This window comes from Amblyomma mixtum, chromosome 5 (genome assembly GCF_055824585.1).
Source record: "Amblyomma mixtum isolate Tamu chromosome 5, ASM5582458v1, whole genome shotgun sequence".
Lineage (NCBI taxonomy): Eukaryota > Metazoa > Arthropoda > Arachnida > Ixodida > Ixodidae > Amblyomma > Amblyomma mixtum.
The window spans coordinates 15,404,060-15,430,038 of NC_143016.1; the positions used below are offsets into that span (position 1 = coordinate 15,404,060).

At 46.9% G+C, this 25,979-nt stretch overlaps 1 protein-coding gene across 1 annotated transcript in view; it reads right to left on the bottom strand.

Annotated features, from left to right (window-relative positions):
• Window positions 1-6,097: 6,097 nt before the first annotated feature.
• Cdc27 (cell division cycle protein 27) overlaps window positions 6,098-25,979 on the bottom strand; it is a 29,550-nt gene continuing 9,668 nt past the window's right edge. The window contains exons 9-16 of the mRNA XM_089543449.1: window positions 25,534-25,835; window positions 21,504-21,676; window positions 18,445-18,597; window positions 17,525-17,733; window positions 16,997-17,114; window positions 15,707-15,910; window positions 9,738-9,891; window positions 6,098-9,273 (exon numbers count right to left, since the gene is read on the bottom strand). Coding sequence (XP_089399575.1) covers window positions 9,152-9,273; window positions 9,738-9,891; window positions 15,707-15,910; window positions 16,997-17,114; window positions 17,525-17,733; window positions 18,445-18,597; window positions 21,504-21,676; window positions 25,534-25,835 — 1,435 coding nt within the window. The 3' untranslated portion in view covers window positions 6,098-9,151. The remainder of the gene's footprint in view (window positions 9,274-9,737; window positions 9,892-15,706; window positions 15,911-16,996; window positions 17,115-17,524; window positions 17,734-18,444; window positions 18,598-21,503; window positions 21,677-25,533; window positions 25,836-25,979) is intronic.

Below are 25,979 nucleotides of genomic sequence, written 5' to 3' on the forward strand. Positions count from 1 at the left end.
TCTATTGCAAGTACAAAGGGATAATCTTTCCAAGCTTTCCGACTGTCCACGAGACATGCTTATATGCTCGTTTCCTTCGGAGCAAATAGGTTCGTGCGCTTGTGCATGATGAGCTGGCACGCGCTCTCCAGCGCGTCACCATCCTACTTTGTCATGTGCATTCTGCATAACGTTCGAACGTCCTGTGACTACAAAGTAGTCAAACAGACAATTGTTTCGGTATCAAACTCACGAGAACGCCAAGAAAAACGAGAACAGACGATGCATACAAGTCAACTGAGCAACCGGGTACAACAGTAGACTGTCACTATGAAGTAAACGGAAACGAGAAAAGTCTTTATGAAAACGGTATTTCTAAAAACTCTCTGTTGCTACAAATGCGTTATAGCAGTATTTTTCGACCACAAAAAAGTCTTCATTGAAGCTGTAGCTCATACAAACATGCGTCACGACTTGGCCAGTCTACAAAAAAGTGGCTGCACATGCACCCGAATTTTTTGGAAGTCAGTTTAACATGTTTACACATAATTTTAGCTTCCTATCTCTTTATAATAAAGACCAGACTTCACACGTCAAATCGACTGCACCGTCTGTAAAGCTGGCTTTGCCACTGGCACAACCTTGGTGCGGAGAAGCCTGTCCTCGTTCGTTCGTCGTAGGCACCAACGGTTCAGGAGCCCTCCACTATGGCGGCTATTTCTCTCTCTCTCTCTCCACTTTCACCCCCTTTCCCATGGTCCATCCCTTCCCTTTCACACCGTTGTTCTGGTGCAGACAGAGTCTGACAAAACTGAGCCTTTCCTTTCCGAATAACCACACCGCCCCACCCCACCTACCCGCCAAAGGTAGGCGAAGTTCGCGTCGCGGTACATAAAGTGCAAAGGAAGATAACGTACTTTCAACACCCGTTCCTACTCCCCCCTTTCCCCTTATCCCACAGCCACCATGACGTAGTCATACCAGGTATGCCCGATCCAACCTCGTACTATTGTGCAACCTACGATTTGTTCCTGCATTTTCTTAGGAAAGCTTCACAAGACTACTGACCCATTTCCTTGTTAGATTTTTTTTTTAATATTTCCTCATAGTTTTAATGCATAAATGTTTTCTAGTCTGGCGCTCCAGGCTTTCACGGCAACACCTTTGTGTCCAAGGACACAAGGGGACACAACTGGATATAATACAGCAGCAGAACAAGCATTTGGCCGATTTGGTTATGGTTCATTTTCGACGGGAAAACAGTACAAAAGGAACGACGGACGAGTCTTAAGTTGAAGAAAAGAAAAATTGTTTTTAAGGAAAAAGCACAACAGTCTGAAATCTCGGCGGACACCTCATTCTTGTCGTGGGGGAAGGGATCAAGGAGGGAGTGAAAGAAGGAAGAGAGAAAGAGGTGCCATAGTGGAGGGCTCCGGAATAATTTCGATCACCTGGGGAACTTTGATGTACACTGACATCGTAGTCTTCTGCTTTTCGCCTCGAAGACGGGACAAGCCCCGAGTCTTAACTAAGATTTTATTGGAAAGGGCAGAGATGATATATAGACTAATATCAGCGACGAAAACCAGAAGACAAAAAAAACGCAAACTTTCCAATGCACAAGCAAAGACACTCATCAACTTCCTTACAAATCTAAATTCTGGTTTTATAGAGAAATATTTTTCAGCAAAAAATAAAAGAATGTCCTCAAGTGTGGGCTCCTACTTGTCCAAGAGTCCACGGGCCTGGGCTTCCCATGTGTGGATGGGGATGGGTTGGGTATGGGGGTACTACCACGGGTTGGGGGCATTCCCACAGGCAGTATATGAGACTGGCCTTTCCCGCCCTCTGTGTTGAGCACAGTGGCAGGGCCAAGGTAGAGTGGTTGTGATAAAGGAGGTAAGACGAGATGTAGCAGTTTGTACTTGCTCCCAGACCCCGTTTGGTCTGTGTATATACTCACAACACTCATGTGGGATTGACAACAGCTCTACAGTTGTGCAATAATAAAGACCACCTACGTCTTCATAAGTTTACGATGCATGCCCAAGGAGGACAAGTTATACAAGCGATCCAGGTGAGTTTGGAGGACCGCGCAGGGGAACCCACTTCTGCCGTAGTTCGTTTCGCGGTTGTATCTGCATTCATTTTAGAGCGCAGCTCTTTGGCGTCCGTTCCTGGGTTTCGCGTCGTCGTCGGCCTCGTAACCAGCTCCGCCCCCAATGTCACGCTTTCCAATTGGTCGAAATGCTCGTGACGTCACAGTGCGCGAATTTCAAATGGGGCCAATTGTACTTTGGCTAGTAACCATGCAACCAATCAAAGGGATCGTATAGTGATGCTGCAACTAAGTTGGACTGAGTTTAGTTAATTGCTTAATTAATCAATTAGCCTAATTAATATAGAGGAGAATGAAGAGGTCAGAAGAAAAGAAAAGAAAGACGCGCGCCGCAGCGACAACAGCGTCCGCGGAAAGTGACGCTGCTGAAAAAAAAACAGATAAGTACGAAGCCGCGTTCCCTCCACCACCACGCACTTCCCCACTCAGAACGACGTTGCTCGTTTCATATACATTGTGTCGAACATCCTAGACAGTTCCAACAATTGACAGGTGAATGACAGAACACGATGGATAGAAATACAATAATATAAATATGAAATAGCCTAATTAACCTTTCTAGTTAGACCGCATAAATCAATAAAACCGAGAACGAAATTGGTCGAGTTGGGGAATCGAACCAGAGTCTCCGGAGTGCGATACGAGCACGCTAGCCACTCCGTAATGCCAGCTGAATGGTTTGGAATGAACAAAGGCGCGTCTAGCTAATACGGCGTCTTCGTTCACTCCCATCTTCCCCCTTTCCCTTACGGCGAGGTGCAGGTGTCCACCCAGATATGCGAGAGAGATACATTTCCTTTGCTCAAAAAATAAATTTACCGTCCAGCAAGGCGTACAGCCGAATTGGCGATGGCGTTCTGTGGACTCCCTGGCAGCGTTGCAAGACGCTGTCGCGTTCCACTCTTACAGGCGAAGCTTAACATGTTAACCACACATCAGTAACACACGCAGACAGCCAATGGACGCGTCATTCGCTGGCAGCACTTCATTCATCATTCACAACCACATTCTTAACGTACGCTCCCTTGCCGCACATGCCAAGGACGTACACCACGATCACATTCTGCGCCATTCCTCTCTACTTTGCTTTGCTGAAACCTGGATGGATCCCGAAGAGCCTCTCGAAATCATAGATTTCCTATACTGCTGTGGTGCTCGCAGAGACCACAACAGAGCGGCGGGAGTCGCTATCTACTTGCGCACAGGTCTCTCTGCAATACCAGTCGAAATGTTTGGCACGTCACATGAAGTTGGCGAACTGTGCGCCGCAAAGTTGCCCAACGGCTTGCTGGTAGTAGCTGCCTACTTCACCCCTACCGCACTCACGAAAGACGTCGTGCACTTCCTGCAACTCGCATTAACCGTCCATCGATCCACACCGATGTTAGTAGTGGGGGACTTTAATGTTGACATAAAGACAAACAGCAATTTTCTAACACTTATGCGGGAGAACATCCCGTTCCGCGTCCCACGGCTGTGACAACCTCGCGAGGCACTTGTATAGATCTCGTCTTTGAGAATCAAGCATTGGTGTACCAATTCGAACATATATCGCTCTATTTCTCCGACCACAAAGCTTCCTTCATGACTGTCAAGAACTGTTAGTGGAGTCTTTGTTAAAGGAATACGTGTGAAAAATAAAAAAAAAATTCTGTGATAGCGCATACATGTGTTGCTCGATTTCTTTGCCTCAATCTATCGAAAAGGTGAAACAGCTTATTTGCTGCGCTCAAATTTCGCATTAGGAAGTAACGTAATCGTCGGTAATTTTTGTTTTTCCACACCGGTGAGACGATTCCTGGCATTCTCCGCAAAGGTGTACAACTCATTTATCACCCTCTCAACATCAACAGCATTAGCAACACAGCGTAGGCGCAGATGAGGCTCCCAAGTGCAAAGACCAAACGGAACTCCATAGCCCGGTGCACAGCCACGGCTGCCGTCAGCTAGCACAGAAAAAATATCAGTTGCAGTTGTTCGTTGTTGGTGGTGGTGATCTCTTTTATTACTCCCAAAACAGGGGACCAGTCTAAGGACCGGTTGCGCTGGCTTAGAGGAGGTCGGCGGGGATCCCTTGGGATGTCGCGGCCTCCACCGCGCGCTGGATAAGCCGGCGTTGGTCTGCCGGCTCGGAAGTACGCAGGAGAGACTCCCACGTCTCTGGGATGTTTGGGTTGTTTGTGTTGTAATGTGTACAAGTCCACACCATGTGTATGAGAGTGGCTGGAGTTGAGCAGTGTTTGCACATGGGGTCTATCTGTTGCGGAAAGATCTTGCTGTATAAGAGGGGGTATGGCCGCGATGGGCCAGCTGCAGGTCGCTACACCGTTTTGAGTACTGCGGTTCCAGCTGTTAGTCTGAACGTGCTCTGCCTTTTAAACGCCGCATCACAATTTTTATCAGCGTTACTATCGGCGTGATGCAACCACGGTGCTGGCAAGCTGTCTCCGAACGGCAGGGCTTTGCAGGTAACCGAGGATCGCGACCTCTTCGACCGGCTTGTTCCGATGAAGGTCGCCGAAGCTGTTACCAACCATTTTTCAACATAACACTTGTTCATGTGACTGTATGTACCCACCCCTTATGTAATACCCCCAGTGGGTCTTTAAGGTATTAAAATGAAATGAAATGAAATGAAATGAAATCGGGTACCGCTGTGTCTAGCGCAGAGTACCGCCGCTGACGACACCACGCGGTTCGCTAGGCATGACGGTGGCTTTGAAAGTAGAGTGGTGTGTCACCAGTGGTGTCTGTGCTGCTCTTTGAATTGCTGCTCTACCTGCACAGTAGACTTCCCACTTCATGTTCCAGAGTTTAGAGATGCAGTACTGCACGACATCTGCACACTGTGAATGTGATAGCTGGACGAGGGATTTCGTCCACTTCAGCCTAACTGGCGTTCAGCCAACCACCAAGGATGCTACTATGCGGGTCATGTGGTCTGGGGGATTGCCTTGGGGGAAGAGGTGGTTCGGTAGTTATTGCTGTCACTAATCACTAGCAGCTTAAAGAAGCAACATGTTGCTTGCTACGCGCTTCGCTAACACCAAAATTGTTCTCAAAGCTTAAGCGATTTGAAGCTATTGCACCAAGGTGAGAACAGTGCACCAGCCAGGCCGCTACTTTTCGCTACTTCATTTCATTCGCATTACACAGCTTAACTATGCTTGAAGAAACTAGCAGAAGCCAGTCAATAGCACACCAAAAATATCTAGTGTGCCACTTTCTGTTGCTATTCTGTCACAATATTAAAGCACAAGCCTCTACTGAGAGGCAAAACAGTAACAGAGGTCAGTGTTAGGGAAGTACACTACTATATTCCAAAATCAAATTTTATTTCTTTGTGATAACCGCTGGTCCTTAAGGGTAACGGAGTGGATTCCAAGAGAAAGCCAACGTAGCAGGGGACGGCAGAAAGTTAGGTGGGCGGACGAGATTAAGAAGTTTGCGGGGATACAGTGGCGGCAATTGGCAAAGAACAGGGTTAATTGGAGAGACATGGGAAAGGCCTCTGCTCTGCAGTGGGTGTAGTCAGGCTGATGATGATGATGATGTGCATACTTACCACTCCTCGTTAGCTTCATTGCAAATTGTCACAAAAAAACGTATTCTGGGTTGTTTAATGCTACCTGGCTTGCACATCAAAAATGCAGTTTGGCTTGTACCTACATTTCTTGACTGTGTTCGCTCAGAAGAAGACAGGCAAGCACTGATCAGTTTTAAATGACCAATGTGTATAACAGCTCCTATGTAATACGTCAGTCATTACATGTCTGGCTGCTGGCGAAGCCAGTTATAGACAGCAGTTGCGGGACGACAAAGCTCATGATGAAGCCTGCAAAAGTATACGGGTTCCAATGACGAGTAAGGAATCGACAAACCAAGAACATATACTAAGCAGTTGCCTTTTCCACTGGCTTCAGTAGCACTCCACATCACAAGCAGCACAACCTTTGTCATCTGTCACAATACCTCACAGAAAAACAGTGGCACAAAATGTTCGGTTTTACTGCAGCTTTTTATTCAGCATATATACACATGAAAATATATGCATTCTAGCAAACATATTTAGATGAAATCCGAATGACTTTGTATCCTTAGTAAAACAAAGAAAACACTGAGGCAAAAAAAGGGGAGATTGAAAAGAACATCCTAAAAGCTGAACAGTATGTGTGCACAAAATGTGACAGATCATAAAAAAAAAAAGCCTAGGTCACCCACACAATGGGCAAAAGTCCCCAACAAATAACAAACAAAAATTAACAAAAATGAGGACCTCCAAAAATATATTTACATCGAGCTATACAATATTTCCTATGTAAATACTAACTCCGCCCTGCATCTCAGCCCAAGACGGCAGTGGGGGAGGAAGGGGGGGGGGGGGGGGGGGCACATTCTGCCACCTGAACACATGCTGTACAATCATTGCTCTGCCTCTGCCATCCAAGAATGACTTTTGCATCATGGAGAGAAAACCCAATTTCAAAATGCCTTCTTGCTCATACTGGAACAGGAACATACATTTTACACAGCCTTACAGCATGCCCACAGTTCCTTTGATTCAAAAAATGACAACTCTACAAACATACAAAAATGTTTCATCTATCTTCTTTTTCTTTTCACAATGCAAGACTAGTTGCAATCAAGAGAACAGGCAGCAGAGCTAGGTCCCACTGTGTGCTGGTGAATGCACAGAACAAAGGTATTTTCTTCAATTCTTTAGCACTGTTTGCAGCATACGACAGAGAATCACACATCAATATGCATGCAGTATGCACAGTAATGCTGAGAATGCTATGCTATCATGAATAAGACAGTGCCCACTCTTGCGAAGTAGCTGGAAACACGCTGCATTGACAGTAAGCAACTGCATTCAGTCTGACTACAATACAAAGTGCTGCGGAATTCCAGGTGACTCTCCTTTCTGCACTATTCCTCCAGTCCTAAACTTGCCTCTACATAAAGGACAACTCAAGGACCTGGTAGCATGTGGTTCTCAATAAAAACTGGCATTTGTTTGCCAGCCAATGGCAAACAAAAGGAGTAGAACTTAATAGTCCTTACAGGTGACAGCATGACAGCCTGCTATCAGTGCTGACACAAATTTAAATACAAACTTTCAGTAAAACGAGGAAATAAAGTTGAACTTGAACTTCTCGTGCCAAGCAATTATTAAATAAAGGGTCACCTGATAGCACACTCACAAAATAACAGCACAGGTATTGCCCAGGGGTCTGTGAACTTATTTCTTCACGATAAATTGATGCGCAAATATGGGAACATAGGCTTTTCTTATTTCAAACTTAAATGCTGGGACTTTTATTACTGGTGAGCATGAGTGTGAAAAAAGGAAATTTAACGTCTCATGCTCTGTAAGGCTGGGCATGGCTGCTGTTGCGTTTTTTTTTTTCTCCAGCTTATAATCATATCCTTCCTAAAACAAACAAAAATATCCTTCCTAAAACAAACAAACAAAAGGGAAAAATGAGGGAGGGGGAGCAGAAGTAGCAACCATGTGGGTTTTTGCAACAGTGACAAGGACCAATCAATGCATTTGGACTAATGGTAATGCTAACTGCCGTTCTGATGACCTGCAGCTCAATGGTCTTAGGCTCTCAACGCAAGAGAATTTATTCTGGTCACTGAAGCCCCAAACATTTGAGCTTTCACTGAAGTGCAAAATGGCCCTTCAAGAGCTGTTTGTAAATGGCACACAACAGTCGTCTCCGTTACATCCCAATAACATCTGCAGGACACTTGGAGTAAAAAGGAAAAGAACAAGTGGTTGTGAGAGTCACACCACACAATAATCAGGATCTGGTTTTTTATAAGACCAACTGCCCCATATAAAAAAAAATGTATATATATATATATATATATATTCCCAGGCACCTTTTGCACCTCCCAACAGTGCCACTTTCAAATGACTGCAACAGAAAGACCCACTATTACATTTACGGTTGCTGTGCTTTGCTGTCAGTCAGGGTGCACAAATGCAAGTTTGTTCAAAAGTCTGCACATTCTCGACTCTGGTTCCACTTGATGTGCCACCATTACACAGTCATTTACATGTAAACTGCCACCGTTCAAATGTGGAGATGAGATTAGTGCTGTAGTGATGAAAGCTGGGAAAAAAAAAAAAAAAACACGGAGCACACTACATTGGCACACTTCGTTGCTATGTGGTGAAGCATCATGCTGACAATTATTTTTGCCGCCACTGAAACCGCATGCAGTGAAAGCACAAAAAAATGCGACTGCTGTAGTGTTGCCTAACTCGGTGTATTGAACCAAATAAAAAAAAATGGTATGCCACTCTTGCCGTGGCACAGCAGTAATACAAGCAATCCAAAAGAGGTAGCAATAATTGTATGCAGCAGAAACAGCCAAAAAGGCCCCACGTCTTTCAGAAACACCATTTCATAGAATAGGCAGAAAAAATTTATGAAAAGAAAACTACGACTGACTATAGAAGAAAAACTTCAGTTGTAAATACACTAGCTGTGACGAAGGTGACACTGTTGCTTTTCATTTCATTTGGATGCCAACATGCCTGTGAAGGTTGCAATAGCTTCTGCACCTTTATTTCCCTTGCCTTCCCTCTTTCCATCCACAGCATCATCAAAAAATGCATCAATAGGCTTCTTATGCATTGTGCTGGCATGACTTGCATGACACTGCCTACACAGCAAGCACTGATAGTATGGCAATGAGCAAAATCTCTGGATCCATGACTCTCCAGCAGAGCCGGGCAGCATCCGACGCTGCAAATGTACACACATGTACACACATACACAATAAAAAAATGTCACTGAAACAGCTTAATTAAAACAGAACCGTGACCAAATGAAAAAAAAAGAAACTGCTTTCGGACTCTCAGGCTGAATTATCAGCACAGAGCCCATTTCAAGAAACACAAAGTCCAGTGCAAGCACTTCTTGGTAAAACTGCATGTCAACCCTTCCACACAAATTTCACTCTAATGTCTTTTGTGAACGCTGTAAAGAAGCACTGTGCGAAATAATGTTCGTTCCCGCTGTCTCGCACATGGCACTAGAATCCTTCGTCACTCTCCATCGACTGAAGCTGCATGTCATTGAAGTCTGCAACAGAACTGCCATGCGAAGACTCTGGGTCTATGGGACCGGACTCAACACTGCCAGAGTCATCTACCGCTGAAACAGAAAAATAAAAAAATGGTGTGATGACATCTACTCAAATAATTCCTTTCCACTCATACCTAATGCCTTTTCAAGCTCCTAAGGTGATCACAAACATGGGAGAGGGGGGAGGTGACGTAAGCAAGCACTTTTTTTTGTTATCCCACACTGCATCTGTTATTCTGTGTGCCTATTATAGTTGGCAAATGTGTTCAAATGAAAGGATCTCTAGTTTCACGACTAGCACATGATTTCACTGGCTTTTTGCTTCAATAACCCCTAATAAGTGCTTCTAATCATTAAAAAGACAAATGATTTTTAACTGTATTTACTACTGCAAATTACAACATGTGATGGTTGCTGTCACAAAATATCACTCAATGCACAATGACCCTACAATGGCCCTCTTGGCTGTACTATTCCCTGGACAAACTATGATCGTTACGAAAGACATAAAAAGAGCAGAAGGTATTACTAACAAAGTTGCTGAACGGCAGCTATGTCCTCTTCATCGTGGCTGAAGCGTTTGTCAATAGACTCCTTGATCTGGTTGTTGGCACCTTTGGGGTCCAGGTCCATGGCCCACGAAAAGTTCATTAAGGCGAGGTGCGTGTTACCCAACTTCTTGTGAACCTGTGAATAGAAAATGGAATTCATTTTTTTCCACCTCACATGAATCTCACCACACGTGCTTATTCACAATACACTTAAGACCGCTTATTATAACAGCCCCCCATATAATGAATACTCGCTTAGTACAAACAAAGACGTCATGACAGTCACAACGTTAGGTCTATGGAGCCGAATCTCGGAACGAATGTGCATGGAGACAAAATTCGGTTACAACGAACATGCAGGCACCAGGAAACCACCTGCCCCGGCACACTGCACGGTATTCGTCGCGGTCCCACTGAACATCGACACCGCTTTTGCTTTTCGCATGAAAACAGTGAAACGGGTGCTGGTTACATGAAGAAAAGAAATAAAAACAATAAAATCCACCAGTGGTGTGCAACATCACCTTGGCTTTTGCACACTTAACTGTGAGGCTTTCCAGCTTTGAGAAACCACCTTGTGGCAGGGAAGGAGCGGCACTCTCATGGATTGGCAACGGTACCTGTCATCCCCTTCAGCCACTGTTCACCGTGAATCTTTTTATGGTGAGTCACAAAAATAGAGATATTATCGCGCCTGAGTAGAACTAAAGGAAAAGACACAATGTCATCCTGCGCTGCAGCGTGTTTGCCAGTTTACGCCTGCACCACATGCACTGACCATCGATCTTTTAGAAGCCAAATTAAATGTTACAAGCTGAAAGAGTGCAAGCGCATGCTTCATCACATCTGCGCACTTGTATGTCTTCCATCCAAGAGCAGGTAGGCAGTTGGCCTCATTATCAGTTGGCCTCACAGACATCAGCGCAGCGCTGTATACAAGCTTCCCAAAAAGGCCCTTTCTGTTGCACTGCAAACGTGCCGAGCTCTCCGAGTGCACTTGTACTTTGGTTAGCCCAAAAATGGGCTCTAGATAACACAAAAGCTTGGACAGTGCGGAATGTTTCCTGAGCACAAAAACTGGCTGACCCAGAGGCAGCACATCTGAGGCAGAAAACTCAGGGGCAACACACCTGGTTTACACTAGGGACACTGAAAACTTTCAGCAGCGCTTAAAATAACATCTGAACAACGCTAGGAAGAGCCACACAATGAACGAGATGGGGCAGCGAAAGTGACCTAACCTATGCTTGTTACACGGAAAAGGCTGAAGGCACACTTCATTGTACTGACGCTATAGGACTACAAAGAATGCTGCCTTTTCCCACGGCAGTCATATTGTGAACTAGGGTCATCTTTGGAACCTGGAATGCTTGCATCTGTATTTGACTTCATGACCCAAACTTTTCCCTGCAGTGGGAGTAATCAGGCTGATGATGATGATTATGATGATCCTCTGTTACTGTAAAAATGCGTTTAAGGGCCGCACCCTGTTTTCCAGAAGGAAACATTAAAAAGAAAAAAAGATCCGTATAAGGGCCGCACCCGAACTTTCCACAACCCAGGTGGGAATAGCCTTCTAAATGCATGTGCCGTGGCCTCCATGATCGGCTCCAGTTGTGAGCAACAGCGCGCTTGACCATGGAAGCCGGACATGCGCACAGGAATTTCCAGGTGCCTCCCACAAATGGCACCATGGCCACGGCTCATCATCATCATAGTAAACTTTTGCCACCGCCATGAGCTTCCGCTATTCATGTCGGCATCAGTATCACCAGCTCCAGCTTTTTATGGCTGTCAAAGGCACGGGAGTTGCGGTAGTGTGTGAGTTTACTGTAGCTGCGGCTTTCATGTGCTGCCACCGAGCATTGCAATTTTGGCACAATGGGCAAGCACATTAATAGTTACTGGGAGTTTGCTCTCGAACACAACAAGTGTGCAGCGGGCAGGAAATTCGACGTGGCCGAAAATTGGGTCCGACGATGGTGCAACAAAACGATGCATTGAGGAACACAAGCTGCAAAAAGGGCGCTTTCCGAGGCACGCCGTGCAAGTTTTCCAAACTGGAAGAACAGCTGCTCTGCTATGTGATGGAAGCTCGGAACAACGGCTATGCGTTGATAGCGGACATGCTGCGCTACTTCTTGTGGATGAGCGTGCACCAGAGCAAAGCACCAGCTTGGAGTCGGAAGACTCCGTAAGTGACGATTGAACATAGAATAAATGCGCTCATTCCCTGAAAGATGCTTTTACTTTAGAAAAAATTTTTCTTTCACACATCATGTGTGTAGACCACACCCCGAAAATTGGCCCTCTAATCTAGAAAAAAAAGTCCTGCCCTTACACGCGTTTATACGGTATATCAAAAATTAAACTTTACTCGTTTGACCAACAACCACATGGTTTTATCAGTGAGTGTTGTGGTCTCACAATTACACATTGACCCACACTGCCTTGGCAACTGTAAGCTGTCGATATATAGACATTGTTATACACACATTTATACAGTGAAAGCTCGTTAATTCACAACTCGTTAATTCGAAATTTTGGATAATTCGAAATAGTCGTCGTGGTCCGGCCCGCAGTGCATAGAAGTCTATGCGCTTAACAGCTCGTTAATTCATTCAAAAATTGGCGCCGCCACCGATAATTCGAACTGCGCGCCGCCAAGCGTCGCTGTTGGAAACCATCGTTGGAAGCTTTCACGGCAGAACGATAGATGGTGCAACCATCGTGGTGCCGCTACTGTGCTGGAACAAGTACCAGCCAGTCTTTTGTGCAGCAGCTCCTTCGAGAAACGGCGTAGTTGCAACTCGTTAGCCCTCGTTTTGCACGTCGCTCGCAGTGAGTTTGTGTCCGCGAGATGTGTTCACGTGGGAAGTACTGCGCCAAGACGGTGAAGGAGAAAGTTGCGATTTTACGCGAAGTGGACGAACGGAAGGCCAGCAAAGTGGAAATCGCGAAGAAGCACGGCATTCCGCCAAGCACGTTGTCGACGTACGTCCGGAATCGAAAGGCTATCGAGGATGCCTACGAAGCAGAAGATTTCGCCAGCAGCAGGAAAAGGCTCCGATTAGCCAAGTATCCAGAAATTGAGACTGCTGTCATCACGTGGGTGAAAGAAATGAGAAGCGCGGATATACCACTGAACGGCCCAATTATTATGGCGAAGGTGGCCGATTTCGCCCTGCGCATGAATGTGCAAGATTTTGTCGCCTCCGAAGGATGGTTTCACCGCTTTAGGGACAGAAATAATCTTGTCTTCCGGGTGTTGTCCGGAGAAGCAAAAGAAATGGACGCGGAAACGTGTGCGACGTGGCGAAGCGGTGCCCTGCAGCAGTACTTAAGAGAGCTACTCGGCACAAGATATATTTAATGCTGATGAGACGGCTTTATTTTATAAGCTTCAGCCTCACAGAACTATAACATTTAAAGGGGACAGTTGCGCTGGCGGCAAGCGCAGCAAAGAGCGTATTACTGTTTTGGTCGCTGCCAATATGACCGGGACGGAGAAGGTCCCACTTTTTATAATCGGGAAGGCACATAAGCCTCGATGTTTTAAGAACATCCGAACACTGCCGACTGAATACGCCACCAACAGCAAGGCGTGGATGACGGGCGATTTGTTCAAGAAATGGCTGCACAGGTTCGACCGGAGGATGGAGCTAGCCAAACGACAAGTTCTCCTCATCGTGGACAACTGCTCGGCACATAAAGTCGACGCCGAGCTGAAAGCCCCAAGGCTAGTCTTTCTGCCTGCCAACACGACTGCGGCCTTACAGCCGATGGACCAGGGCGTCATTAGAAACATTAAATGTTTCTATAGGTGCCACATGCTCGAGCGCATGGTTTTGTGCATGGAGAACGATAAAAGCAGCACCATCACACTGCTCACAGCAATGCACATGTTGGTGCGTGCATGGGAGCAGGTCACGCCGACCACAATTGCAAACTGCTTCCACCACTGTGGCTTTGCTGCCGAAGATATACAAGACAGTGGCGATGACGGAAGTCAGGAGCCTCTGCCTGCGGCTGTGCGTGCCGTACTTCAGGAAGTCAGTTTTGCCAATTACATCGAGGTGGACAGCGGTGCAGCAGTGTGCGGTGTCCGAAGTGATGATGTCTTTGTCGCTGAAGTTGTTGGGGAGCAGTCTGTCCCAGAAGGGGCAGAAGACGAGGATGACGACGAGGAGCAAGAGCCCGTGCGTCCGTCCGCGGCAGAAGTTATGGGAGCGCTGAATGTCGCGCGCCTCTTCTTCAGCTTTCAAGAGGGGGAAGAAGACTCCCTACGTAGCATTCGCGCGCTGGAAGACCGAGCGACTACTGTGGCTCTCAGAGAAAAGAAGCAGAAGAAGATGACAGATTGTTTTGGTAAATAAATGTTTTCCATGCCCTCCGGTCTTCAAACGCGTACATTTTTGCTCACTTTCATTAGTTCGAATTCTGGTTAATTCGAACTGGCCTGGCGGCCCCATGGAATTCGAAATAACGAGCTTTTACTGTACCGTATTTACTCGCATAATAGGCGCACTTTTTTTCCAGAAAATCCGGCTCAAAGTTCGGGGTGCGCCTATTACGCGGGGTAAAATTTCCGGAAATTTTTCGACTCTCAAAATTGAACACACCGCGTAAACGCACTCGTGTACGGGCTGCACCCCGTTTTCCCGAAGAAAATATATAAAAAAAAGATCCGTGTAAGGGCCGCACCGAAACTTTCCACGACCCACGCGGGAACAGCCTTCGGAATGCACGCGCCGAGGCCTCTGCGATCGGCTCCGGCTGCGCGCAGCGGGGGCGCTTGATCGTGGAGGCCACACACGCGCACAGGAGCTTCCAGACGCCACCCACGGAGGGCGCCCGAGGTAGAGCTTATCATCATCATCAACGTTTTCCTCCGCCGCGAGCTTTTGCTATCCATATCGCCATCAGCATCTCCAGCTCGTTTTTTTTTTGTTTTTTTGTTTTTTTGTTGCTGTCAAGTGCCGGGATCTGCGGTAGCGCGATAGTTCATCGTGGTTTATGGCTTTGCCGCGGAGCATTGCTGTTTTAGCTCGACGGCCAAGCACCTTAACAGCTACACGGCTGGGAGTTTGCTCTCGAACACGGCTAGCGTGCGGCAGGTCGGAAAATACGACGTGGCCGAGAAGGGCGGCAGTTGCGACTGCGGCGTCCCTAAATTTTCGTACGCGACTCCAAGCGCCAAGGTTTTCGCGGGCCTAAGTGGGGAACGTTTCTGGCTGGAGATGAAGCTTTCCACACAGACGTTTAAAGTGAGCATCCCCGAAAACTGTGTGCGGCTGTTCTACGCGATGTCGTACGTGCTGTTTGTTCGCAGCAGCACTAGTGAGGACTAGTATAGTCAGTTCAGTAAAAACTTTGTTAAAATATAGATTGGGGAGCGGGGGGTGGCGAGGTGTCGGCTTGCAATCGTGTAAATACAGTATTGATCACAGTGCCAAGTTCGGGGTGCGCCTTTTATGCGCGGAAATAAAAAAAATCTGATTTTTCGCGCTCAAACTAGGGGTGCGCCTATTATGCGAGTGCGCCTATTATGCGAGTAAATACGGTATACACATTGTTATATACACATAGTTATATGTGTTCTATACTGTTATATACACATTGCAATCCTTGTAATCTCAGGTAATTTGTTCTGCTGAACACAAAGGTGAAGCCTGAATACCGTTACTAGCCATGTTAAGCATGCTGCTCACATATACATAAAAGAAACAAGAAAATGTGTCCCAGCCCAGCCCACACATACAAAAACTAGAGTGGGCGTGTAAAAAGGAAAGAAAAATAATAGCGCCTGGCCCACACCGCTTAAAGCACAACGGGCTAACCCACACATACAGCAGGAATATATTCATACAATGACACAGCCACTTCCTCTTTGTTTCAAAATGGGAAACCACTCTGGCTTCGCAATCAAACAGCACCAGAGACACACGCACCTTTCCGCTGAGGAAATACACGAGGGACTCTTTAGGCACGATCTGCTTGAGCTCATCCAGCTCCGTGAGAGCCTCCTGATAGCGCTCCACCGAAAAGTAGATGGTTGCTCGGTGAAACTTGCACAGGGGGTTGAGCCGCTCCATTGAGATGGCCCTGTTCAGGGTCACAATGGCCTCCTCAGCCCTTTTCAGGGAGTGCTGCACCTGGGCAAAGAGAAACGAGTGGAAGGGAGGAGGTATCAGTGGGGTCCAACACTGGCACATGCATATACTGGCAGTCAGCCACAGACGACAAGTCAAGTCAGAGAAATGCACTAGGTGAATCTATTGCGACAAAATGAAAAAATCCAGCACTTTGCAGTCAAACAGTCATGTACTATTGGCAACTGCCTAAACCCAACGGCAGCAGCACACAATGGGGTCATATTCGTACACAGCACTATAAAATAAAATCGCGCTGACTCCAACTTTCAGATGGTATGGATACCAGTACAGTGAAAGCTCGTTAATTCGAACCTCAATAACTCGAATTTCGGATAATTCGAACTACACTGCTTTGTCCGGTGAAGCTCCATAGAGACCTATGTATAAAAAAGCCCGTTAATTCGAAAGCGAGTCGGTTCTGCTACGGATAATTCGAACTACGCGCCGCCGCGCCTGGGCGGCTTGGCGCACAGCACGTGGCCAAAAAAAAAAAAAAAAGCATCTCCGCATAGCTAGAGGCTGCGCAAGTCCTAAACGGGGACAAAAGATGGAACCAGATAAAACTGTGGATGAGTGGGTATGAAGCCAGCAAAAATAAAAAATCGGGGGGTGGGTGGGTTCATTATGCGAGTGGGTTCGTTGCGCAAGTAAATACGGTACATATACCATAATGCAAATAGTTCTTGCCGGTTTTTTCACGGCCATTCAATAATTCGAACATCGGATAATTCAACTTTTTTGCCGGTCCCGTGAAGTTCGAATTAACGAGCTTTTACTGTATCGTAACTATCATGACATGACCTCACTGTGCCACATACCACTGTTACCATATTTACTCGCATAATAGGCGCATTTTTTTTCAGAAAATCCGGCTCAAAGTTCAAGGTGAGCCTATTATGCGGAGTAAAATTTCTGGAAATTTTTCGACTCTCAAAATTAAACATAGAGCATAAACGCATCTTTGTACGGGCCGCACCCTGTTTTCCCGAAGGAAATATTTTTAAAAAATATCCGTGTAAGGGCCGCACCTAAACTTTCCCTGGTAAAAAGCAAAAGACAGGCAACACAGACATTGACAGGGCTTACCACTGCAATATGGCAGAGAAGCACCGAGCTGTATGGGTTGATCAGGAGTGCTCTCTTGAAGTGCAACTCGGCCAGGTGGTACTGCTCTTGCTTGTAGTAGATCATGCCTGCACCATACCTGATACAGGGAAGGGAGACATTACAAAGTGTGAGATCTACACATTTTATGGGGACCAAGTACTGTGCTGTCGCAAAAGCGCTCCTCAATATTAAGTGGCCCTAGTCTTTCAGTGACTCACTAAAAAAAAAACAATGAGAGAGACTCCTAAATTGACGCATCTGCCTTTACTGCAATATGTTACATGTGAGGGAGCTATGAAAACCTTGCTAGCTTTTCTTTGGTTCAAGTTGAACATTCAACAGTACCAGTTAGTCCCTCTTGAGCTCCCTCTAGAGCTGACAGCAAGAAACAGCAAGAGTGAGGGACTGTCCCATGGCCACACAATTTTTCTGAATAGGACCTTCCCCAGAATCATAGGCATTTGCTTTCTGCACTTCACAGCCATGGAGACCAGACAGCAGTCGTACCAGGCATTGTAGTGGCGGGGGTTCACCAGCATGGCACTGCGGAAAGCGGAGAGTGCCTGCTCCGTTTCCTCCATCGCTGCCAACTCGTGACCAAGCAGTGTGTAGGCATAGACAAAGTCCGGATCGGCCTGCACCGCTCGCTGCAGGAAGCGCACGGCCATCTCATGTTCCCGCTGAAGGCTGAAGCAGTTACCAGCTGCACAGCAAGCCTGCACCAGGGCAAGGAAGGCTAGTGAGAGATCCACCAACATACGTGCACACACCAGGAGAATACAGCCAACACAACTAACAGGCTTCAGAATACACGCCTGGAGCACCTTCCTGCTCACAAGCACGATGAGAAGCAGCCTTGGCCTTCGGCAGACTTAGGTGGACAGACATTTGTGGACCATCTCTGAAAACAGCGACTATTCTTCACTGCGAACAAAAATGAGAATAAGATGAAGTAAAAACAAGAAGTACCGCTGCTGCCAGTGCAGCAATGCTACTGGAAAATTTTGTTACTTGAAGAGATTTTTCGAAGAAGCAAAGTTCAATTTTCAAAGCACACTGAAGCATGCAAAAATGAAGCATGCACCACTGTACTAGAGCCCTGAAACACCACAGATATGGGGTCCTGTCAGTCGATTTCCCCTCTGCTAGGTTTGAATAAGAAGCGGTCACTATGTGTTCCTACAATCCAACAGCTATGGCAAAAGCTATGCGACAACTTGCAGAACGGAAAGTTTATGCAGAGAGAAACCCCTTGTTTCAGACTCCACCGTTCCGAAATACCGTGAGTGAAATCTGAATAAAACTAAGGGGAGCAAAAACGAGTACATTGAAGCACCAGCTTACTCTCTAGTTCTCCACCTTGCAATGACTGTGATAAAAAAAGTTGCCAGGCACAAATGCCACCCACTCGAGCCAGAAGCACGCACCTCGGGTGCCGTCTTGTCCAGTTCCATCATGTCCTGCGCAAGTGCAGAGAGGTTGACTTCCTTCTGCAAGTGCCACAGGGTTGTGCTGTAGTACTCCATGCCCTGTAGCCGGTGCGGCTCGAGAGATCGGAGCGTCTCAAAGGTGCTGATAGCCTGCAGTCGGGAGGTTGCATCAGCCAAAAGCCTTTGCCTCGAAAGGTACCACTGCACAGCACTGCATCTCTCACAAGAAAATATCTGGAATTACAGCTTGGAAAGCAAGGCATGCAGGGTGACCTTGACTGTGCGCGGCACAGTACTGCAATGCCTTTTCGGGCAGCGCTCCATAAAGCATTCAAAATAGAAGAGCACAAACGCAGTATTTACTCGCACAATGAATCCAGCATAATGAACCCTGTACCACATTTGTCACTTAAAATTAAAACCACGTGCAAAAAAAAAAAAACGCACATGACCAGCAGGGTTGTGTTCGGCGCTTTTGCTTTAAAAGAATTTTGATTGGCCGGCGCCGTTGACTATCACAAAATCATCACATTGCACTGCAATACAGCAAACGCCTTTTGAAGCAAACGATGCTAAACTGACTGGCCACACGAACGTGGGTGGTGCGGTGAAGCAACTGGTTGACTGCATGCTTTTGATGATGATGGATACACAGACAGATGGGTGGGCGGATGCATATGAAATTTCAACTCTTACAAAAAAAATATGCCAAAACATTTTTTTTTCTTTCCTACGAACCCTCCCCCAAATTGATGTGAACTTTTCTGAGAAAAAAGTGGCTTCATTATGAGAGTAAATATGCTACTCAACAGCAGCCTTTGAATCAATATTGAATTGAATCAAGAAAGGTTGGTTGTCAAACAACAAAAAATTTATTTACACATATTATTTACCTATCCATATGAAAAAAAAAAAAGCTGTAACATGCGTTGAGGAACCAATTTCTCTCATTAGAGAGTGGCAATTCTATTAATGGATCGAGCAATTTTATGCTCAATTCCGTACTTCAGGTGCAATGCTGCCAAAGCTAGCGCTTCCGTTTGCACTGCCTACATCCGCGACTGAAAAGTAGTGTGTTCCTCATGGAGAGTGAAAAATAGTAAATGCTTTGCCTCCAGGCTTATCACATGATACATTTGTCAAGAGCTTGATTAAATGTAATATCACTGCTTTCTTGTGCTTTAGACCACTTGAACACAGAACAAGCACAAAGTGACATACCTCCCTTTATTTTTTTCATGTGGACTACTTCCATACTGTTCAAAGCATTGCACTTGATGTATGAAACGGAGTAGAGAACTTAATATTTGTTCACTTTGAAGGGTAGCCATCAGGCGTAACCTTGCCAAATTAACCTTTAGAGGCAATGATATCAGCTTAAGCTGGTATTGCTAGCTTTTTGTTCAGTGAAATACAGTAGAATCTCAACAATACGATTATGGCTGAGATGAATTTTGAAAATGTCTCCGACAGTCTACATTGTATGTTATAATTCAGGATTATAGTCTACATTGTGCAGAATACGTTACAATTCAGGATTATACAAACAGTTTTTCTAGCCAGCACAAACGATACAAACGCCCAAGCAAGCGAGCTGGCCCGCATGGCTGGTCTCGGAGAGTAGAGGAGCACCCCCCCAAAACTGGCCACACACGCGCAGATGGCACGAGCTTACCCGAGTTACTCGGGTAAGCTTGGGTAAGTTCGGACGAGTGTCGTGCCATCTGAAACGAGAGGTTTCTCGGGAAGAGCAACAGGGTCGCAAAATCCCGCCTGGTGGCTGGGATAGTAACAGCCACCTTCCAGTGAAGTGGCGCAACGCTTAACCGCTGCGCCACTGCTTTGGTAGTGGTATATATGAGGACTCGCCGCCATCAATGAATCTTAAGTAGGAATTACCAATTCAGCCTAAATGGGCATTAACCCACTAAAGATATTATGCCACACACCTATGACGGAGTTTAAGTGCCCCCTGCAGGTTTACACCTGCTCTCGCAGGTTTACTCGGGTTTAACTACGTCAAGCCCTATCAATTTTTTCCGAGAGTTTCTGATCAGCTTGGGTCGGAAAATGGCGTCAGAGACCAGAAAAAGTTTTGCACTTTGTCGGTCAGTGATAAGGCCATCCCAAGCAAGCGGCATTAAGCAATGTCACCACCATAATCCTCGCCTGTGAACTGTACAAGCTACCTGCGGCCACCGAACGCCAGAATAATCCGGAACATAAAACACCACTTTAGGGGGCTTTTAATGAGGTTACTTCTCACAAAGATTGATCGCAAAGATGAGAATCTGCGAATTAGTCTGCTAGATGCACTTCATTTTCTGGTCATGTCTTGGGACAGTATGGCCACAAACACAATTGTGAGCTGTTTTTGCAAATGTGGATTTACGATGGCACTGGTCGCACTGCCGATGGTGATCGGTGGAGGGTCCCCCGAGGATTTGGCCATTGAAGGCTGGAAGATGCTGGACAATCAAGCTTCTTCCAATGACTTTGTCATCGCGGACAACAACGTTGTGACTCGCGGGTTAAGGACCATACTGAAGATTTGATTGACGGAACAAGTGAACTGTCATCGCCCAAAAGAGATGACCCACTGCCATCGACGGCAGAAACTCTCAACGCCCTTGATGATTTATGCTGCACTGTAAGCGTTGGCAGCGTGAGCGACGAAACTCCCGCGTGGTCTTATGCTTTTCAGGCTGTGCTTATCAGCGAAATCGAACCCAAGAAAGTGCAAACAAGTATTACTGACTTTTTTGGCCGAGAATAATTGAGCTAAATAAACTGTTTCATTCTTACGTTCAACTTGACTTGTTCTGGATCATACAAATTCCAACATACAATTCACACAAAAAAACGAGCATTTTTTGGGGTCCCGCAGAATTTGTATCATCAAGATTCTACTGCATTTTTTTTAACTGCATGAGTACGTGGGATGATTACAACACTGAAAAGCTTGGGCAGTACTGCAAACAGATCAGAACACCCTGCAAGTACCACAATGCAAGTGCCGACAATGTAGCAGCAGCAAAAAATAAAGCTGTGCTTGCCTTGTTGTACTCGCCCAGCTCAAAGTAGGCCCTCCCCAGGGCAGTGAGCACCCATCCCGTGGAGAACTGGTGATGGGGCAGGGCCTCCAGGGTCTCCACAGCCTGCCGACAATGGAACTGGCCCAGGTAGAGGCGGGCCTTGCCCAGCTCCTGCAGCAGCTGCATCAGGCCCTCTGCACCAACAGTGCCGCCACACAGGTCACAACAAAACTCTTGGCACCTCACCACCAAGGCCACTCAAATCCTTATTAGCGAAGATTCAAAAGGCTGTCCTGGAGGAGTGAGGCAAGTCCCGTATTCATTCATGTATAAGTCGACCTGCTTTTTTCAAAACCACACTCCCCTAACTTGAAGCTTGACCAACACACGCATTACGGGCAGGGTAAGGCGCAAACCTGCCTACAAAAGTGAAAAGGAAGGGAAGGGGGAAATTCCTGTATTCTGGCTGCCTTCGAGCCTGCAGAACCCATGGCAGGTGCTGTCACCGTTACTGTGCAAAGGTTTTGTGCACCCTTTCCTTTTTAAGACAGCAACGCAAGAAATTCTCAGATATGGCCAATATGAATGAAAGGGCAGTGCCCCATCAAGCAACCATCAGAGTGCAAGAATCCCAGAGACATCACAGCGTCGTCATCATCATTAGAACGCTAGCACAAAGTTTACCACACGCTTTAGTGATATCGTCACAAAAACCATACTTCTCTTAGTTGCTCAGCTGTTCTGAATAGCCCTGCCTCCTGAACATGGGCAACCATCCTTGGCAGCATTTAAATGAGAAGTTGTCCTAGGCGCGTAAGCAAAAAAAGAAAAGAAAAGAAAAAACACCAGTATCCCATACCAATGCTGCTGGAAAGTCCACCAGATGCTGGGGAAAGCAACGGGAGTACCTCTTCAGTGACGAGTTTCTCACAGTGCCGCTGTAACTCAGATATGTGGCACATTTTGCTCGTGATCTTTAATTACATGCTGGCAACTTGTCACCTCCACTGTCCAGCCAACACAACACTGGAACTTTTCTTTTCTTTGCAAGTTCCCAAAGCTAAGGAGTTGACTTATGTAATGTATGAATTAATAAGTGCGTCGTAAATACAGCAGCGGAATGGACCTTTTCCTGCACTCGGGGTTATGCCCACAGCATCCAACCTAACTATGCATAATCACCAGATGAGTCACACAACAAATAGTCCACATTACAACAGCAACTAAACATTGCTCTGGCTATCATTAAGCTAGTACACTGTAACATCTTCTAAGCAGAAAAATAATTGTATTGCGACTACACAGTTCAAAACAACAGCATATTATGAAGAGATTGATGTCCCAAGGCTGCACTTTGGCTGCAGTGGAGGGCCCCAGCTTAATTTAGACCATATGGGTTTCTTTCACATGCACCGACTTTGTACAGCACACTGGTGTTTTTGTATCTGGTCCACTGAAATGCAAGTCCCACAGCCCAGTATGGTTTGGTGTAGTTTTTATAGGGTTTTAATACAGTCGAACCTCGTTATAACGAACACGGATACAACGAATTATCAGATATAACGAAGGGAAAGAAAAGTTTGGTTGGACATGCTTTATTTCTATGGGAGTTCTATCTGTATAACGAAACGAAAAATTCAAAATTCGACACTATATCGGTTATAACGAAGCAGTTTTTGTATTCACGGGGCTCAAAATGCGCAAACAAGTAGGAAAAAATTTCAAAACACACTAAATTTTGATCTTTTGAGGCGCCCGCACCTAAAATGTGTTTGAATCACCCGCGCTTCCGCACGCCACACCGTCTAGGGAGAGCGAATGAATCTAGCATCAACGGCTGCCTAGCACGTGACTGGCACGTGATCGAACCGACACCCGCTCCCCGGCCACCCCTGCCGTCACAATTTCCGACCCGCGCGCGCTATCTCTGCAGTTCAATCTGTAGACCCCGTCGCGGAACGCGTCTTAACAAACAGCAGTTTCGCTTGAAACGAAGATAAAGATATTCAGGGCAGTTGACAGCGGGCACAAGGAAAAGTCACTGCCGCGGACTTCGGTGTTGCGCCTAGCACTCTATCAACCATCTTGAGCGCAAGGCAGAAGACTGCAAACGCCCACTCTGCAGGCGCTGTGAAGAATGACAGCAAGACAGGATGTTGAAGATGCCTTGTTTGCATGGTTCAAGGACGTTACAGCGCGTAAGGCGAGAAGTCTCACTTCCGTCTGAGGCCACAATCACTTTCATGCAAGCAGTGGCTGGCTGCAGCGATTTAATGACCGCCATCGGATTGTTTGCCACGTCTTGTCTGGCAAAGAAGCAGCCGTTGGCGCCGAGAACTGTGAGAAGTAGGCAGAAAGCTTCCGCATGCAACTGGGAGGCAAGCGGACAGTTTCGGCGAGACGACATGGCGTCAGCTGGCGGTTCCGAATTACGTTCGAGGAATTCATCTGTGCAGATGACAACTCGGCTGTGGCGCCCGAACTGACCGACCAAGAAATTGCTGATCAGGTGGTTTCTGCAGATGATGCTAGAAACAGCGATGCATGTGAAGATGGCGAAGTGCGAGCTCTCAGCAGCGCCGAGGCCGCTGACATGGCCAGGAAGTTGAGGGGGTACCTCGGGAACCTACCTGTGGCCAAATCAGCTCACATCGGGAAAGCGCTGCTCTATGTTGATTTCATCCGAGAAATATAACCTGTCAAATAGTGTGAAGTGCCGCCAAACGGAGATTACGTCGTTTTATAAATAAATCAGTTTTTGCACCTGGCCATGCATCCCAAATTTGTGAGTTCGCCCTTGCTTTCCAGTACGAAATGCAAGGCGAGGTTTGATATGCTTATACCACGCGTTAAATTCAAAAATAGTGCATTTTTTCAACCCTGTGCTGTCCATCTTAAAGTACTCTTTACTTGGGTTTATTAGCGACCTTTTCTGCGGGAATTTGACTGCATACTTTTATAACGAATATTGGATATAACGAAGGAATTTCCGCGCAAAATGCGACTTCGTTATAACGAGGTTGGACTGTATAACCAAGCAAATGTCCCAAAGCGACTTAGGTTATGAGAGATGCCGTAGTGGAGGGCTGTGGATAATTTTGACCATTTGGGGTTCTTTAATGTGCACGGACATCGCACAGTATACACAGGCCTCTAGCATTTCTCTTCCATCAAAATGCAACCACCACGACCGAGATTGAACCTACATTTTTCGGGCCAGCAGCCAAGCACCACAATCACTGAGCCATCATGGAGGCTAGCAGCCTGGTCTGAACCCGTGGCCTTGGGCTTAGAGGCTTCATGCCAAACCCGCTGGGCCACCATGGTGAGTAAAGGTAAGATGACATACAAAAAATTGGAGGCTTATCAAGGTTAAGCCCAGTGGATGCGAAGCATGTCCTTAGCGTTTGGAGGCATCTTGACCGCATACACGCCCGGCGCAAAGACACTGGCGCGGTTGCAGGCAGAGAGACTGACGCGACGGCGGGCGCGCGCCGCCTCATCCCTGGCGTGACGTCACATATCACGTGATGCAGCAATGGTGGCGCCGCCGTTGCGCGCGATGGCGCGAACCGAAGCGTGGAGGCCACCGCCGGGAGGCGACCGACGGCGCGATATGAGGCCCCATCTGCAGCCGGTGTGACGTCATCACGTGATGTCACATCATGTGATCTCACTTCATGGTCAATGGTGGCCACCGCCGGGAGGCGACCGACGGCGCGATATGAGGCGCCATCTGCAGCCGGTGTGACGTCATCACGTGACGTTACGTCATGTGATCTCACTTCAAGGTCAATGGTGGCCACCGCCGGGCGTCGCGCGAAGGCCCGAAACCTACGTTAATATGCTTCGCGTAAAAGAAAGTAACATTATCTAATTTCACCAGTTCTTTCAACAAGAGTGAAAATGATTATTTTCTTCGGATACTGAACTCCTACTTTATGCAAAACAATTTTTCTGTGCTACGAACTGGAAACTATTTCGCCTGCAGCTGTGACAGAGATGTTGCGCAACCATCACCCAGCGGAATGCACACTTGACTCCGCCTCACCTGCAGAGGCCCTCTGCATGCAGACGGCTGTCTGGGCCAGGGAAACTGGTGGCGGTTCCGGCTTGTTGATCTCATTAAGGTCGCCCTCTGTGACACTGCCCGTGTTGGGGCCTGAGGTCGGTGTGCCGGCCGTGCGGAGGGCACCCCGTGAGGGCTTGCTCTTTTTGGTGGAGGGCAGCCGCGCTGCAAGGCTCCGGATGGTCTTGGGCGATGAGCTGCCTTTGTTGTTCTCCTTCACAGAGTTTGAGCTGCTGAAGAGGCGGGAGCTGCGCCGCACACTGCTCAGCCCGCCGGGGGGAAAACTGCACAGCCACATACATATATATGCCCAAAACTGTCACTGACGAATCCATAGTTGCAACATAAGGGCTATCCTGAACAGCTATTGCAAATTTCGAACATAATATACTGCAGCACTCACGGTGCCACTACAATTCAGCTGCCTC